This window comes from Actinia tenebrosa, unplaced genomic scaffold (genome assembly GCF_029948245.1).
Source record: "Actinia tenebrosa isolate PJP-AT-01 unplaced genomic scaffold, QUT_ActTen_1.0 PGA_scaffold12__29_contigs__length_12842862, whole genome shotgun sequence".
Taxonomy (NCBI): Eukaryota; Metazoa; Cnidaria; class Anthozoa; order Actiniaria; family Actiniidae; genus Actinia; species Actinia tenebrosa.
In genome coordinates, this window is record NW_028292572.1 from 11,237,024 (window position 1) to 11,255,838 (window position 18,815).

At 35.3% G+C, this 18,815-nt stretch overlaps 2 protein-coding genes across 3 annotated transcripts; both read right to left on the bottom strand.

Moving 5' to 3' along the window:
- Window positions 1–232: 232 nt before the first annotated feature.
- On the bottom strand, window positions 233–18,462 carry LOC116292862 (protein O-GlcNAcase). Of its 2 annotated transcripts, XM_031700217.2 has the most exons (14): window positions 18,282–18,462; window positions 18,102–18,153; window positions 16,778–16,875; window positions 16,336–16,466; window positions 16,094–16,262; window positions 15,545–15,643; window positions 11,162–11,887; window positions 6,092–6,351; window positions 4,453–4,722; window positions 3,958–4,062; window positions 3,175–3,266; window positions 2,934–3,072; window positions 2,102–2,260; window positions 233–1,713 (listed from the first exon to the last, which is right to left on the bottom strand). In XM_031700217.2, the coding sequence occupies exons 1-14, from the start codon at window positions 18,418–18,420 to the stop codon at window positions 1,519–1,521; spliced, it is 2,634 nt and encodes an 877-aa protein (XP_031556077.2). In that variant the 5' UTR covers window positions 18,421–18,462; the 3' UTR covers window positions 233–1,518. The 2 variants fall into 2 exon arrangements, with proteins under 2 accessions (XP_031556077.2, XP_088884165.1); XM_089028039.1 differs by lacking the exons at window positions 18,102–18,153; window positions 18,282–18,462 and adding an exon at window positions 17,613–18,055.
- LOC148912251 (uncharacterized) lies at window positions 7,221–10,256 on the bottom strand. The gene has a single exon (XM_089028329.1). The coding sequence runs from the start codon at window positions 9,450–9,452 to the stop codon at window positions 7,221–7,223; it is 2,232 nt and encodes a 743-aa protein (XP_088884455.1). The 5' UTR covers window positions 9,453–10,256.
- Window positions 18,463–18,815: the final 353 nt, after the last annotated feature.

Here is an 18,815-nt window from a genome sequence, read left to right on the forward strand (position 1 = left end):
TGAAAAGGATTATGGTCTAGAGATGGGGTAAAACATCATCTCGCTTCAGGCTTAATAACCCAGGCCAAGTTGTCAACCAATCAGAGTATGCATACCTTCAGTCTTATAATAATCAATAATAATCGAGAGGAAGAGGAGGAGGAAGAGGAGGAGGAAGAGGAGGAGGAGGAGGAGGAAGAGAAGGAGGAGGAGGAGGAAGAAGAAAACAACTGTGGTGTTTAAGAGGAAACCCTTTGAAATTTGAAATTTATTCTTTAATTAATCTGTTGCATATTTCTATCTTTAAATAAAGAGATGCATCCAACAGTTTGTGTTTGTGCTTAAATCAATTCGGGATGATGATTCCAGACCAGATGGATGGTCTGATGGGTGGATTAAATGTGAGCAATTAATTTCCTAATTTAAAAAAAAAAACAAATTCAGTAGGCATAAAAAAAATTTCCATACAATATCCTTCACTTGCTCATAAACTTGCCCTTTCACGATATCATATGGAAGCTCGTGAATAAAAACAATAACAAGCTCTTATCATGTGATAATCTCTTTACTTACAAGCAGTACATGTGTGTGTAATTTAAGTAAAATCGAAATTTGAAATGGGAAAACAGTGCACCTTAGTAGACAAAGAAGTTCTAATCAACATCTTTCGTTAGTCAGAAATTTAAGTAATTATTATTTTAGCAAGGTGCTCTTTAGGAACAAAATCTATATTTTTTTTAATCTTTTGTTCAAAACTAATATTTTTGCCATTTTTTCAGAATGAAAAAATGGAAAAAAGGTATGAATTATTAACTTAAGTTACCAGCTGGCAACAAACTTTAGTCAAAGTTAGTGACCAGAGCAAAACAAATGTTTCCTTCAAAAAACAATACCTTACAAATGGAACAGTCAATACCTTTCAAATTTGCATTATCTACTTTATTCTTTGTTAATTTTTATATTCCATCTCATTTCTCGTTTTCTTTTTCTTTGTTCTTTTTTAGAGTGTTTTCATTCTGTACATAAATGTAATAATTGTATAATATGATGTTCATGCAAGAGTGCTCACACTTTATCCTTGAAACAGTACTAAATTTACTTTGTAAATAGTACAAAAAAGTGCATGCTATCTAATACAAATCACCGTAATAGTACTGCTGCATGGATATGGTGTTTGCACTATGTACTTCACTCAGGAACATTATTATTCAAAGAATACTGACGATTAATTGATATTTCCTGGGTAAATGAAATAAATTTATTTTCCATTTTCTTATTATCTTTATTTTCATATTTTCCATGTGTTTCAATTGATTAATCTCAAAATTTCTTGTATCTACCCTAAGAGTGTAATATTGATTTCATACATCCTATCTCAAACAAGCCAGTCTGTGAGCAAGCAAGTGATATGATAATTTAATGACATACAAGTTCCCTGTTTATGCCACCTGTAACATGCTTGGATGGTCAAAACACCTCCATACTGCTTATCAATGATACAAAATCTTCTTGATTATCTTGTGACTGTATTGTACACATTTAGAATGTTCTGCCATAATATATTGTATCTTCAGGAGGCTGGTCTTTCAACTGGATTTCATAGAAACCTAATCTACAGAATGCCTCAATCAAGTCTCTGTTCATAAGGCTGACCTCACTGTAAACTCCATTGCATCCCTCTGCTTTTAAAGCCGACAAGACACAGGTTATTAACCGTTTCATTGGGAAGTGCATCTACAAACAAATGAATAGAGGGGATGAATACATAAAGAATTAACAACTGAATTTAAAATTTGCAGTGAAGCAAATGTGACCTTGATTTGAACCCCTTATATCAAATTTGAGTAGAGTTATTTGTTGGTTCTTTGTGCTTTGAGGTATTTTTGGGGGTTCTCTGGGCCCCCCTCTCAAAAATTAACTTCTAAGTTCTAATCTAATCTTGGGCTTTGACTGAGTTGGAGCCTGGCACTGGTGTGTTGGTTCCAGGCTGTGATACACCCAAACTGTGATACAAACCAGATAATTGGACAAGCTATGGTTGAATCAAGATTTTACAATTCAGCACACAATTAGTTAACCTTGGGAATGTTTCAATCTTAATATGTAATTCAAAATAGGGTACCTGTGCTCTGGGTAAGATATCTACTTTTACATGAGCAGAATGCTTTGAATACAATTCTTCAGTCAAGAATATATTTGGAGTGTAAAAACTATTGGCTATATGTTCTGCATAGGTCCAGTTTTCTGAATCTCCTCTTGGATTTGGATATTTTTCTCGCATCTGAAAGAAAGATATGAAGGTCTTCAAAATAATATCTTGCTGCCCCGTGATAAACACACCGGAATCCTACAATGAAGGTTCCAATTTAGGAAATTAAACAATTGAGAAAAATGTTTTTGAATCAAAACTAATTATGTTATTCTCATTATTACTATCAAACTACACATTTTAAACAATTAATTTTTTGTGTGTCATAGAGTGCAAATAATATACCCGTGAAATAGTTAGGATGAAATAGGAGATAGCGCTTAATTAGACAACACATAGGAAGTCAGTGAGGCATGACAAGGGCACGCGCACTTACTAGAGTAACAACTCAGTACGCAAATGAATAGATACGAAAATGCAAACGTAAAATTATACAAAGGAAAAGCATGTACAATAAAATAGTTTCAGTTTTTGTAAAGTGTTTTTAAAAATATTTTAAAATGCGCGCCCTTGAGTAGCACACGTGCACTAGTTTAGCTGTCATGGCTCACCTATTTTAACTAATTAGACTTTAGGTAACCAAAGGTTAGTAATTAGATAGCTAGCTATTTATTTCACTGGTATATTATTTGCACTCTATACACTTTGAGGATTAATTGTAACGCTCTCCGCCAGTCATATAAATCAAGCAACTTTATTTAATGTACTATAATAAGGTTTAAGACTTTAATGGGTAATAATGTACCTTTGGTAACCAATCTTTCTTGTAAAGATCGTAAAAGTGTTTAGAATCTGAAGTCGATAAGGCATAAGCACAGACACCATAACTGTCTTCTACTACAAATATATGCTCAGGGCAAATATTGATATATGGACCAACATATCTAAAACAAATGTAATTTATATTATAATATTAAGATAAATAATATTCATTGCCCCTTACATAATAAAATAGTTTTTTTTAAGCTGTTGATAGTAGAACTTACCTATCTCCTACCATAGAAGGTTCATTTACAAAGAGATCATGTCCATCTTGACCATCATCACAGGTAGACAGGCAGATCTCATACATGTTTTTCTGAAGGAAAAAAATGGTGACTGTGAATCTCCAACAAAAACCTTTAGGTCATTCTAGCAGCTGAGCATTGATAAATATTGGCTGTGTCAACATTGAAGACAGCACTTGGTGACTAGGCACACTTCATCTCCTCTTTCTATCAGTGCTCTGTTTTAAGGTACTCAATGCTAAAGCCACACAGATTAGAGAAAAGTTGAAAAGGCTTTTTACGATGCTTCACAATCCCCTTAAAAATTAAAACTGAGTAATTTAAACATGTTGATCGCCAATAAGGGTCTTTGCAACACTTTATACATGCTCTAGCCCACTGATGCTGTCTATGTTCTACTAGTTAAAATATGAACAAATAATTTTTAGGATGTTTTCGATCAAAGACAGGATGAGATACAACGCATTAAAACATGCCAAAGCAGGTAAAGTAAAGTACCTATATTTAATGTTGGTAGTTCCTTCAGTTGAAATTCAACTGCTATCAATGGAAGCCAATGGTTCGCACTTTACCCCCTCTCTCCATCAGTGCTCTGTTTTAAGAGTATTCAAAGCTGAAACTCCACGGATTAGAGAGAAGTCGAAACAGACGTGGAGATCCTAAGGATCGAACTGTGGACCTCAAGCTCTGAAGGTTGCGCACTAACCAACTGAGCTACGCCTGATCCTACACTCCTGTCACTCTATTGAACACCCTACCTACCTCGTCTTCTGGCTGGAATGGTCTTATAGTATATACACAAGTAGTAGGGACATCTGGAGCACTCATGTTAAACATATCGTGATTACTGTCGACTGGCAACAACCTCTACAAAAAGACAGAGGAAAAAACAATTATATCAACAAGGAGCAAATTAAATGGTTGTACACATGACCATCCCTTCCTACATGAGTATCTAGGTAAGCTAATATCTACTGCATTACTGCTGGTTTTCAATCATTCCCAAATAGGAGTGAAATAACAAAAGACATGGTGGCCATAGAGCGTAATGTTGTCCCATTTCAGACCATGTGTCATTCCCCTGAGAATAAGATTCTTTGTTTAAGTTATATCCATATTCATGACTGTTTTCTCATGTGCAACCAAGCGCAAACCTTAAACAAAGAAACGATACTCTAGGGAATGACACATGGTCTGAAATGGGACAACATTATGTCAGAGCTGAGGAGGTCTACTGATTTATTCTAATTTATATACCTGTAAATCACCACAGAGTCCTCCTCTAAACACCCATGGTTCTGGATCTTCTGGGTAGAAGTGAGGCCTTTGTCTTTTGAGCCTGCTCTTTGAATTAAGCCAGACAACAAAAGTATCCAAAAGAAGAACACTTTCTTTGACGTCCCAAATGTATGGATAAATATCGTAGAGTAAAGCGCGATTTGGTGTTTCTGAAAACCTCACAAACATGTCAGACACTGACTGGCATAAAACATGGAACTTCTCTGCCCTATCTTTCCACTCTATTATCTGAAAAGACAACAAAATAAAATGATCAGTATTGATTAAGAGAATTCCTTTCGTATTCAAGCGGTGAGCACCAAAAACTATTTTCTTGAAGAAAGGCTGTTGTACAAGGCTAAAATCTTGTTATTCAGAAAGTTTAACTTGTTTGGAAGTGGAGATGACCGATGAAAGTGAAATCAAAGTGTTAACCCAATGGAAAAATTGGAATTGAAAATGAGGTTTAGGCCTTCATTTGCTTATTTCCCAAACATTTTCTATAAAAAAACCTGACAAAGCTACATTCTAACACAAATGCAACAAAACATCCAAACAAGCATTTTATCATAGTACATCAGTTTCTAACTGTTAAAAAAAGGTTTTGAGTGTTAACCCAAAACGAAAATTGTGATCAAAACACATAAAAAGGTCTAGTTTTTGGTACTTTTTGCCATTGTTGCTCGTTATTGAAAAAAAATTTCCTCTTAATATTATTATACCATACACGCAATCAAAATATGGCAACCATTTTGAATAACTATTGTTCTGGATTGACTAGCCTCTTCATTACACTTTAATGTTTCCACGTGAACACAAGGCTTGTCAGTCCAGAACAATAGTAATTCAAATTTGAAACTTTTGATCTATTAGTGTTTAAAAGACTGCCTATATTTTTCTTCAGTCTGTTTGATTTATTTCCGCATGGCATTACAGAGGCTTTCCAAGCGATCTTAACTAAATATCTATCAGCAGTTCTAATGACTAAAGCAGCTCAGGATAGCGTATATGATTGCAATCATGTTCATAATATTTACATCTTCATTCATCATTGCTGCAAGAGTACTGTTGAAAGCACCAAAGAAATTGGAAATTGATTTATCATATCTACCTTATTATAATACTATGCACTTATTGACTGAGTGCGAGGGCCATACGGGAAAATATTTGGCTCAAGGTGATGTCATACGGACCGAGTGCAATAAGGTCCATACAAATGACCAAGAGCCAAATATTTTCCTGTACAGCCTGACCTAACTCACTCAATAAACATTTTATCATATGACCCTCACGAAAAGAAAAATAATAAAATAAAAGAAAGAAAGAAATAGTAAATAAAAGCTAAAAAAGAGAAAGCGTGTGGATTAGAGAAGGGCCGTACAGATTCATATGGCCCTGCTCGCTCAAAGCTGTACGGCCCTGCTCATGCCATTTTCGCGAAGGTTTTTCTAAGAGTGTGCACCCAGGCAGATACAGGTCATATGATAAAATAAATTATCCATAGTAACCTCATAATAATTTCCTTTGGTATCCATGGTTACAATTAGTAATCTAGAATGCTGTCTGGGTCATGTAAGGATGAAAACGTAGGAAAATAAAGTTCAAAATAAAATCATACTTTTGCTGTTTGCTCCTCTTCAGTGAGCTCTTTAAATTCCTCTGAATCCTCCTTGACAGCATTGTTCTTTAACCACTTAAATTCACTGAGTATTAGCTTTGCTTTTGTTCCATGGGTGTATGGCAAGTAAAACAGATCCACAAGTAACAAGAGATCTTCTGCTTTAAGTGGGCTATTAGAACCCTTTCTTGATTCTGAAATTTCCATCAAATTTTCCTCCATTGTTTTAATGGAAATTAAATTTCCTGGAGGTACTGGACCTAAAACAGATATAAAAACAATAAGAAACTTCTTTATAACATAATTATTTTCTCTCAAGCAATAACTTAATTCAATTTTGAATACTCCTTTGATTTAACACAAATAGTTTTTTTCATACGCTTTCCCAAAATTATCATTAGTAATATTTAACTGATTGCACGATCTTTCCTGCTATTGGGCGATTTCACATGAGACATTAAAATTGATGGGTTTTTTAAATCAAGTTTAACCCTACAAAACCTATGTTATCTAAAAGCTAAAAAATCAGGCTTCAAGAAAATATAAAAATTTTCGACCACACCCACTGCATGTGGGTGACTGACATCTTCGCCATTTTTAGCATAAAATGTTTCAAACAATAACTATAACTTTCAACTTTAACTAAAACATGCACTTTAAGTATAAGTATGCTCAAAATGCTTTAAAATATGCCCCTGATGATGCTCTTTAAGAATCATAAAAAATATTTCAAAACAAATCAATCTCTTCTTAGTAAGAACTAATTAAAAACTCGTTGCGGACATTACGTAATGTCCGCAACGTTTGACCTTTTACATTCCCATAGTGACCAAACCTGTGCTTCAAGAAAATAAATATTACAAATGCTCTTTTAGATTGATAAGAGCAATATATATCTGGAAACATTTTTTATGTATCTTGTTTTCTCTCCCCGCAATGCTACTTCAAAGATCGTTGCGGACATTACGTTGCGGACATTACATTTTTCCAAACCCTGCAAAAGGGTCCAAAACCTAAATCAAATACTGCCCAAATATTCACATGTATGTTCTAAATGTTCAAGAGGGTATGAAAACTGCTATTAACACTCTTTACAGTTAAGCTTTGTTCCTCTCATTTCACTGTTATATTATTTGGTTGAGGAGAAAACCTTTTCAATGTCAACCAGCATAGGGATAGTAAAGGGACCTGCATTCTCCAATCTGATAGGTCCAAAGAAAATGCTTGAGATGTGAACTTCCTCAACATCATCTCTTGCTGGCCAGTCAAATCTGTTGGCCCCAGTTCTATACAAGTACTTCATCTTCACCATTTCCCCTTTGAAGCTAAGTACTCTCCCAATGTAGTACCTTTTGTTATTGTAACGAAACTTGTAATGTACAGCATAGTACTTCTCCGTCTCTATTAATGGAAGGGGGATTTTAAGTAACTCTCCTCGGTGAAGTTCCCATAGCATGCATTGTCTAAAAAGGATTAATGCCTGCTCATCTACTATTTGAGTTGGTAAAGCAAGACATCTGGCATAAATACAGAGATATACACCACAGTCATAGTCATTTCCTTTACCCTGCTGTGGGATTTCATCTTTGCCATTGCAGAAAAAATGCCACTTACTCAGGTCAACATTGGTGTCCAGCCCTTTAAGGACAGATGCCATTTTACCTATGGCCTTCTGTGTTGGAGGCTTAACAAAATCCCCAGGCTTACTGTCTAAAACCAAGACAATATTTTCCTTTGGTTGTGCTACAAGAAGAGTCCAGTGCTGAGAGGACCTCCCGTTGCATGGGACTATAATCATATCTGAGGACAGGGGGGAGCTGTGACTTTTTTGGAGTAGCTCTGAGATTTCATTGGCATTTCTTGCTTCAAAACTTTCCCAAGAAACTGTTATAATGTCTATTCCATTTTCTTTGCTTGCAATTTGAATAAGCTTCATATATTCATCAATTATGAAATTGGTTAGCCATTTGTCTGTGGATGTAACATCTGTGGCAGACTTAGAAACAGTATAGACTAAGCTTTCCAAATCAGAAGGCGCAATCAGTTGACTCCCATTGAAATCAATCAAGCCTTTCAGGACAGCCTCAACTTCATTTAATATATACTGGGGAGGGTTATATGGTGTTGATTGGCTGAAGACAGACCTAAGATTGTCTGGTAAACCCATCTCAACCGTGCACTGATGACATGTGTCATCAGATGAATTTCCATCTGAAGACTTTAGGGACTCTTTAACAAACTCAACATCATCACTGTCCCTTTCCTCTGAGTGGCCTAAGTTAGAATCTTGATCAGATTCAACATCGAAACTGTCATCTAAATCTTCTGCTTCATCTTCATCATCAGAATCATCATCAAAATCACTTTCAAGATATGGATAAACATCAAACGCTAGGCTTTGTGTGGCTGTCTGGGTAGTATAAAGGCGACAGGTAAGGAAACCCTCCCCATCAGGCTCGATACAGTGAAAACGAGAGATACCAGGAACTGAGGGTGCTTCAGAGAAACGTTTATTCAGACCTAATGAAGCCATCTTCTCATTAATTTCTTTCTCTGGGATAAAAGTAACCTCTACATTCATGGTAAGGCTGCTGGCCACTTGGAAGAATGACTGTGCATTGTACACAATGTTGGAATTTTCAGACATCACTGCATTCCATACAAGACGCTTTACTGTTCCACCAATGCCATCCACAGCACCCTTCCCATGTGAGGTGGCAAAGTAATTCCACTGGATATGAACTAATTCTTCTAATTTGTGTAAAAAGTTGGCCATAAATCTGTTCTTAAATTGAGAGCTTGGCCCATCAGAAAAAATGTAAACCTTGTTGACTCCAGGATGCCTCACTTTTAACCCTGAGATCACTTCCCACAAAAAGACAGCCACAGCCTTCTTATCGTGCTTCAACTCATCTGAAATGATAACACGTGATTCACATTTTCTGTCACCCTCTTGTTTTGTCCACATAGCTATTGTGAACAGGGTCACCTGATTCTGGCTCCAGTGAGCTGACTGAATTTCATCCTGATATTTACAAGTGTAGTTTTCTGCCAAATATATCTGCACCACAGCTTCATCAGTATCAATACTTGTAAGTTTATCCTCAAAATACTTTGATTGCTTTCTTTTCAAAAAGACGTGCTCAAGGAAATATGGGACCTTCTCCTCCAAGGATGACAATGCTTCCTTAACTGTGCCTTCCTTGCAAAGTTTCTGCATTTTTTTGATAATCTTAGATTTATTCTTGATTTTTCCTGGCACCTGTACACTCACTTGCTCCCACTCATACCATGTGACAGCTGAATCCTCATATTCGAGCTCTTCTAGCCAAGATGGACAGCAGGCACATTTTCTCAGCATGCATTCTTCTGAATCAGAATCAATGCAGACAAAGTTGTTTACAAAATCACCAGAATAGCAAGGGAACCCTGTTATTTCTTTAGACAAACAATCACAAAGGAGTTTAATGTTCTCGTGGTACTTGCAAAGGCACACATTTCTTGGCAAGTCTGATGACAGAAGCACATTTGTTGGTCTCAATAAACTAAATTTGGTCAATCCAATCTTGATAGATGGGTTTTCCTTTAAAAAAAGAGCATGAGCTTCTTTCAGAGAGTAAAGAAGATGACGTTTCTGGAGATATTCCTTTCCTCCCTCCTTGTTACGGCACACAATGACATCTTTCCTTCCAGGAGACTGCCTTGACACCGAGTCAAGTAGGTAAAATTCTTTCACTTTTGCAGCAGTTTCTGCAGAGATGCTCTTGTTGCCAGAGGTCTTGCTTTTCTTGGGTTGTATTCCAGCAGCTGAGGCAAGCTTCACAATTACAGCTTTCCTCTTCCTTGGGCTCTTTGGCAGATGAGGCTTGACTTTCCCAACTACTTTACCCAAGGCTTGAGGAGTGCTATACGCCCCAGTGTGGTCTGGGATATCTTTGCCAGAACCAGAAGCGCCATTTGACTTTTTAGCCTTTTGCAATAAACGAAATTTCCTAACACGGTCTCTGTTTGCCTTCTTTTTCTTTTCAATTTCCTCAGGAGTTTCAGACTTTGGTTTCTTTCTTGCAAGTCTTTTCCTTTCCTTGTCATTGCATTTGTATACATCATATTTTTCTTTGTCTTGTTTCAACTTACTTCGAAAAATCCTTGACCTATCAGTATTTGATTTGGGCATCTCTGTTATGAAATAATCACTCTAAAAATGTCATGTTTACTAAGCTTATTACAGAGCCAAAAGATTGGAATTAATCCTGTTCAGCAGTATTTCTATGCTGAGCATGCTCTGGGTCATCACTGAGCATGCTCTCATTTGGAAAGCTGCTGACAATGGCAAAAATAATAGAAACTGTGATATATAAGCAGTTTATAAGGCATGCACATACAGTAGGATATCATGCATTAGTACTTATAATGTAAAATGGAGGATTTTTTGTATTACAAACTTGTGATCTTTAGAAATGACTTTTATTTGAAATATATGCAATATGATCATTTTTAGGTAAAAAATAGCTAAAACTGACAATAAACAGCAAAGATATCAATAGATTTAATACAAGTTCCAAAAATGTAATGTCCGCAACGCTACCTATGTAATGTCCGCAACACAAACTTTTGCTTATAAAATCAAGTAGGACAGGGCGATTTTTAAATTTTTTTGTGGGAAATTAAAATTTGATCTTTACTTAATTTAAAAATAACAGTTATCCCCTAAACAATGTTTCCAAATCACAACAAATTGAAGATACATTTAGTGACTCAAATGTGTGGTTGATATCCAATGTAATGTCCGCAACATCTTTAAAATGAAAAATATCAATACTAGTTATTGAGAAATTGGAAATTTTTTTAATGATATTTATTTAACTATATATGAATTATGAGAAAAGACAACTTTAGTTGATTTACAATACTCAGGATGTTTTTTATAGAGCTTTAAAATCAGTTTTTTTGTCTCTGAACGTAATGTCCGCAACGTGAAATCACCCTATTCTGTTTAGCTATTTTAGAGGATGATTTACCATGAATAGTTTTCTCCTACACTTTCAGACAATTTCTATTAGTAATATTTACCTGGTGGTGGTGGAATGATTCTGCGATCTTTCCTGCTATTCCGTTTAGCTGTTTTGGAGGATGATGTTGTCGTGGCAGTAGACATAGCTGCCTGAGACCTGACAATTGTTGGTGCTGGTGCAAGGCTATAAGGACCACTTTTCGCATACACCTTGGAGGAAGCACTTTTCTCTTTATTGAACTCTAAAAGCCATGCATCAATAGCATCATTGAGAGCTATCTCTGGGTCGTAAAAAGCTGGTGCATGATTTGTTATCTTTGTGGTACTGCTAGCCACGGAAGTCACACTGTCAGTCTCCATTGGAAAATCTCCCCCAACACCATTATCTTTTGATTCCATCTTTTCGATTTTCTCATTTTCACTGGCTTCAATATCATCATCCATAGCATCACTACAAGCACTTTGCTTCTCGGCATCCACATCTAAGCTCATTGGTTCTTCAGCTGGTACAGGTGCAGGTAGATTTCCCTTAGCACACCTTACCCATGTACCTAGAGTATGTACCGCTACAAAATTGCTTTCAAATTCACAGTTAGGGTTTGTGAGAACTCCATTGACACTATCATACAGCTGGGTTGGCCTGCCATAGTATGGTCCTAGGAACATCCTTCTCTGATCGTAATCATTTGCATGGATATTATCCCAGATAACTGGCTTCCTCTTCAAGACACTTGAAAGTGTTTGGATGGAATGGGGTGAAATTACATTTGATATTACCTTTGGACCTAGAAGAGATGAAAATCATATAATTTGACACTGGTCCCTGAGAGGTTTTTCCACACATAACATTTACACATGCAGACATACTTAGTCTTTTCCTTCCTTATTCTAAGCCAGCATTAATTTATCCATTTTAGGGTTTTTTAAAGGTTTAGTAAAATATTATCATGAAAAATCCTGTGTTTTAGAAACTAACCAACTCTTGTTCTGAAAGCCAAACATTTGAAGTTCAAAATGAGGATCATTTAAAGAACCATACCTTAAGCTTAAAAATGTTCAAAATACCTTATGACATATTCATGCTAGTTTTAGTGCTCTGGGGCTTTTTTAAAATTTCAAACTAACTATAAAATAATCATATATGCCAAATATTAAATATCATAAGAAAAGTTAACAGTTTTTAACTTCTGGTATGATTACATTCTCACAGTTAATTATAAACAAAGCAGGGCAAGATATTCAAAGTTAAGTCTACAAGTTAGCAAATCCACAGAATCGTGAGTAAGCATTTCCTTCCACAAATAATACATTTTTTTGATTATGCAAGAGCAATTAACCAAATTAATTAGGTTTAATATGCCCAAAAATTTCAATATCAATGCTTCTTATTCTTGGTTTTGGATAAGTTGTTCCAGGAAATGTCCACACCTCTCTCACAGAGGATGATAAGAATAACCGAGGAGTGGGGCGTGGGGGTGTTTGGTGGGGTATAGTTTAAAAATATACATCCTTCTATGGGGTAGGTAAGGACATTTTCAGGAATTACCGTACAAGGAGAGTTTAACTCATTTTATTGGCACATTGTTCTGTGTCAAGTTTTTTGTTCTTAACGTGAATGTGCCAATAAAAAGCAATGTAACAATAACACAAACGATACACCACAATACAAACTTGGGCAATAACATTACTATACTAACACTTACGAGTACACAAACAAACAAACAAATATACAAAAAACAGATAAACATGTAGGACAATGTACATAAAAATGGTAGGCCATTCTGCAGAAAGTTTTAGTTTTTTCTTTTTCAAGAAAACAAACAAAATTTTGATGACAGAAAATCCTGTCAAAATGGCCTATTCAAAATATCAAACTGTATTGCTTTTGAAAGAGGTGTTAAATTGAACTGGTTATCATATCATCAAACCAGTGCAGAAACCAACTAATCAAAAGCAATTGAAGGAGCCTAACATTCAAGAAGTAATAAGCACAGATCAATTTTTTCTTTGCCAAAAAAAAATTGTGAATAAAAACAATAAAGGGATATCCTAAAGTAATTTTGAGGCCATAAATTTTCTTTAATGAATTTTGTTTTGACAGTCAAAGGAAACAGTGGTAGAAAATGATCCATGCATTTATAACATCAAGATCGGCTCCAACTGACAGATTGGGGAAGATAAAGGCTGTCTTAAGAATCAAGGAACACCGACAATCTGTGAGAAACTGAGGACAGTCTTTATTTTTGTTGTTTTAATTTTTTCTTTTTTTTTTCGTCTATACCAAAACCAAAACTTCTTAATTCTCTCACAGGTAGTGGCATTGAGATTCAAAGACAACCACAAAACAACAAGAAAGAAGCATTTGTTCATAGAATCTTCTGAGCTAGAATTTCATCTATGTATTATACAGTAGAAGGATTGCTATGATTTTTTGTTTCAATTTTTTCTTTTTTCTTTTCTTTTCTTTTTTTTTTTTCCCCCAAACAAAATATGAAAGTGGTTTCATCAAAGTCAAGTCCAAAACAGAAAAGCCACCGAAAGCCAAAGTGCGAACCTAACCTGGAATATTTTTCTTTTTTTTTCTTGAAAATGTATTGATCAACATTTATTACTTCAACTCAATGCAGTTGTACAACATGCCGTGAGCCTGCACCAGATTTATAATTTTCAGTAAACCAAAATAATGGCCAAAATGGTGTGGAACAGTACAACAAGCAGAGCTAAAATAATACATGCCATGTTTAGGTGAGTTGGTTTGTTTGCTTATTTATCATGAAAAAAACTTGGATACTCTGAACAAGCTGATCCAGGTACAACTCTTTCGCATCATTAGAAGACTTTCAACTCCAAACAGTTTCTGGAACTGTTACAAACGTCATATTCAGCCACTCACCCACCTAATTACAAAACCCTATTACAAGTTGCACCCTATGCTACTCAGCACCTTATCACAACTACTATAATAATGAGCACCTTATTACAACTCCTATAACACTAAGAACCCTGAAAATCGTATTACAACTCCTATAATAATGAGCACCTTATTACAACTCCTATAACACTAAGAACCCTGAAAATCGTATTACAACTCCTATAACACTGAGCACCTTATTACAACTACTATAACACTGTGGAGTAACTTAAAACAAACTATAAAGCCTATGAGCACTTTATCACAACCTGCACCTTATGACATTGAGCACCTTATCACAACTACAGGTACTATAACATTAAGCACCAAACCACAACCTCTATAGCCTAAGCACCTCATTACAACCTACTCCTTGGCAATAACCTCCTTATTACAACCTGCACCTTATGACAATTATTAGCACCTTATACCAATTGAAACCTGAAACATTGAGCACCCCATCATAACCTGTATTATGTAGCAAGGCGCATTATCGTTATCTCCAATGATGATAATGAGAAGGTTGTCACAACATACAACCTGTTACGCAGAGCACCTTGTCGCAACCCATAAACAACACTCCAATACACGACTGGTATATTCAATACAAAGTGCTAAAATGTAAAGCCGGATAACAGGGCATTGGCAATGTGCATGAGGCCAGCCACCCCATCTCATATCACTTATTGCCACAGGAACTAACACAAAGGATAACTGATGATGATATTTAACACAAAAAGAGAAAAATCACTGAAGACAGTCCCCTAATGACATGAGTGTTGATACCGCTTGTACCAGGATGTTCAAAGTACCATGTCGGCTATGATTAATTTTTTTTTCACTTTTGTGGATGAAATCCCCATGATCACTCAGATCTTGGAGTTTTCAAGAACCAGTGAATCTGAAAAACAAACTACGAGGCTATGGCTGGCTGGAAAGAAAAAACTACTCTGCAACTGTACCTTCACTTCAAAAGAGCATGTGAAGTGGGCTGGGAAGATTATCCATCATCTAACACTGCTAAATGGAACAGTAGCATGTCGACATCAAATTATAAAAAATATATCATTATCACACAGGAGGAACTCAAAATCTTTCCAATTTCTTCTTTTTCTTAAGTTTCCCCCCCTCTCACTACTTTTTAACTTTGCATGTTTTCTTCAGTGTTGAATAAAATCTCTTCCTTCTGTTATTCCTCCTCCTCCTTTACTATTGCAATACTTTTTTCATTTTGCTACTATCTTCATAACATTATTGTTTAATATTGTTGCCTTTCTTCCTCTTGTTTTGTCTACTTCCCTGCTACTTTCTCTTGAAATTTAACTGTTCAACTTTCCATTTCCAATCTTTTCCTTACATTTTTCATCTTCTTTTTTCTTTTGTCTTTTCGTATTATTTTCAAACTAACTATACCTGCTTTTTACTATAAGAAATTCATTATAGACAATTCATTGACAAATTAATTCAATTACAAAATTTTGAAAAATTCAAAAATCAAAACATTAACAAAATAATCAGAGAAATAACGTACCCGTCCATAGTATGTTAATTTCCCCATCAAGGTTTTGGCCAAGGGTTTGTAGATAACTAGAGCTCTCAACATTAGGTATTGCACGAGTGGCACAATATTCTACAATACAAAATAATGTGGCCATGTATAAGTTAAATACCAAGATTTCTATTAAATTCATGGTGACAGCCTTTGAAATCTGAAGAATCCTGCAGCTCAGTATAGCGTATATGAGTGTAATCATGGTAATAGATATTAGAAATAAGTCATCATTGCTGCTTGCTTCGGTTAAGGCCTCATTGAAGATGAATTAATATAAACATGTTTTGATTATAATTTTAAAGTGTTGACAAAACTAAAGGAGAGTAAATGTTATGTAAAGGAGAGTTGGTACAAAATTTTAGACAACATTTTGGCAAAGTGAGAGGAAAGTGGTTCCTCAATTGATAATCTTGGTAAAATTGACACAGATTGAGCCAACCACTGAGCCTACGAATAACGGTCAGCAATAAGAAAATATTTACAGGGTTGAGATCACTAGATTTTTGCTATATTATTTATTCAAGTTACCTGTAGGACAAAATAAAAACTTTGGCTTATTAAGAGCATGGTATATCTCATTGGTCACTTTCACTTGTGCTTCTCCAAAACTACTAAAAGATTTTTGATCAGGACCTTTAAGGGCTGGGTCAATATCATCAAACAGTAATGCAAAGGCAGTGCAACCAAGTTTTTGCATCTAAGAACAAAGAAACACACTTTAAAATGATTGAAAATAATAAAGCATGTGACAACATAGGTTAAGGTTTTACCTGTTCCATCTTTTTCTTCAGCAACAGAAAATCCTTTGATTCAGAGAATACCATATCTAAGCCAGGAGACAAAGCATAATAGAAGGTAATTCCATATTCCTTGGCACACTTTATGAGTTGGGTGAGGTTTTCTAGAGCAAAGATGAGATAGCATATCAGTATCAATAAAGGAATTGAATTTGCAAGTGAAAAATATATAATAAAAATTATCTAAATTGCAAGTAAAAAATATATGAAATAGATCAGGATCATCTGCGGTATCTGAAGATCCTCTGAAGGCTTACAAACATTCTCAGAAGGCACAATACAGATAGCCTGTCAAGAAAAATAGATTCTATCTTCTGAGATAAGGAAAGCTTCAGCCTAGTTGTAAAACTGCAGCCAGTATTCTCATGTGTGCATTTCCATACTGGTCTTTTAAGGACCAACAATTTTAACTTACCACACTCTTCTACATCATAAGGATCTTTCCATAATGCTCTGTGCTTCAAATCATCTTTAGGTGCATATAGGTAAGTATTCATTCCAAGTAATTTCAGTCTGATCAAGAATTAAAAGTACAATCATAAATGCTAAAATATAATGATTGCTGTTTTATGATTCAATTCACATGAATTCTGCAAACTGTTATACAAATTAGTGCAATACAAAGTGCCCTCCCCCCTGTCCAAAATAATAATAATTAAGAGTAAATGCAAACCAATGGCATAAAAATAAGAGTCAACAACACACAATAATCGAGTGTTGTCTCCATAAGGTGGAGCTTGACTATTAACAAATTCTAATTGACTATGAACAAATGACATTGCAGTATATATTACACTTCTCAGTATAGTTTGGCACCACAGAAGTTTTGTTACAAAATTATTTTGATAAAATGTGCATGTCTGAGGCAACATCATTGATGATATCCTGTAATCCTACTTTATGCCTGTGATTTCAATATTATGCTTGCTTTCTATTAAACACTTTTGGCATTGCCTCTGATAACGTGGACATTTCACCAACAATACTTCTGTTGTGTCAAACTCAACTAAGAACAATAGTATGACAATGGGTTAAGGATCTATTCCATAACCACATTTGGTCGAATGTTTCATATCAGCAAAACAAACTAACTGTGTTAACCCAAAGCATTAAGATGAGGACACATGGTGTGATGTTGTTTGCGACGTCCCAGAAGTAGGAGTACTTTCTACTTCTGTGATGTCACACAACTGTCGGACAACCAAAATTTTCATGAAAGTTGCAGGCGATGCTGCATTGTGTGTCCGCACCTTTAGATACACAAGCTATAATTTTCCCACTTATCAAAATCTGGTAATCCGTTTGTGGTGTTATGGTATTAGGTGTAGGACAGCAGGGGGCGTGGACATGTGGGTTTGCTTCAACTGGTACTATGGTACTTTCTACATTTCTAGGTGGTCTTCTTATTTAAGAATATTGATTGAAACTGTTTATCCAGCACGATTTACGGATGAAACTCTATGAAATATCAATTCTGATTCAGTCCTTTATATTCGAATATTCAAGCTTAAGCTCAAACAATGCAGTGTTTCACATCCAATTTCATTCGGATTACATTCCTAGGGTCCCCTTGTGAAAACTATATTACTTAATCAAGACAAATACAATGAATGACTTTATGAATAAGGATATAAGGTTAATATTCTTAGTGTTCAATCATACACTAGCTAGCATATTTCTCGCTCGTAATTACGACTTAGATTTGGCGTCCATTAACAAACATATTTCATATAACTTACCTAACAAATAACTCTTTTCTTTGTTCGAATGTCCATGGCCTCCCATAAAAGCCTAAAGAATGAGAAGGAAAATTTAAAATGGACTGAAGAAAGAATATTTTGAGCGGCAGTGAGTTTGAGAAGGACCGCCAAAAAATGACGTGTTAAGCTTATTTCTTCAATGTTAAAAACTTAGTTTACCTTCAACAACGCCAGACAAAAACTCGTAGTTATTGTCCTCTGACGGCTCAGGATCCATCTTTCGTTCTTTCATCGAACGTAAACGACAGTTTAGCTTAGAAGGAGGAAGTTTAGGTCTTTTCTTCAGTAGATTCAACATCAGCCACCATGAAAATAACCTTCCTTGGTTTTTCTGATCATCTGGGCATGCGCATGTTTAGGTTGGACCGGTTTCCAACTTGTATAACTGGTTTTTGACTTCAGCACACCACCTGACTTGGAATCGTGAAATTCCAAGAAAATACATAAGAATATTCAATCAATTTTATTGTTTTAATCTAATTTTTACAAAAAATACTCTTTTTGGTTTACTTCCTTATTTTTTGGGGTGGGTTATTTTGGTGTTTTTTTTTCTATTTATTGTTCCTATAAATGTTTTTTTTAAAATAAAAAATCACACAGTCTACTTTTTTCTTCACTGTGGATCGAAGGCTTGCGTCTAGGTAAATATTCACCAATAATGATAAAAATAGATTGTTTTATAAAATATTTTTA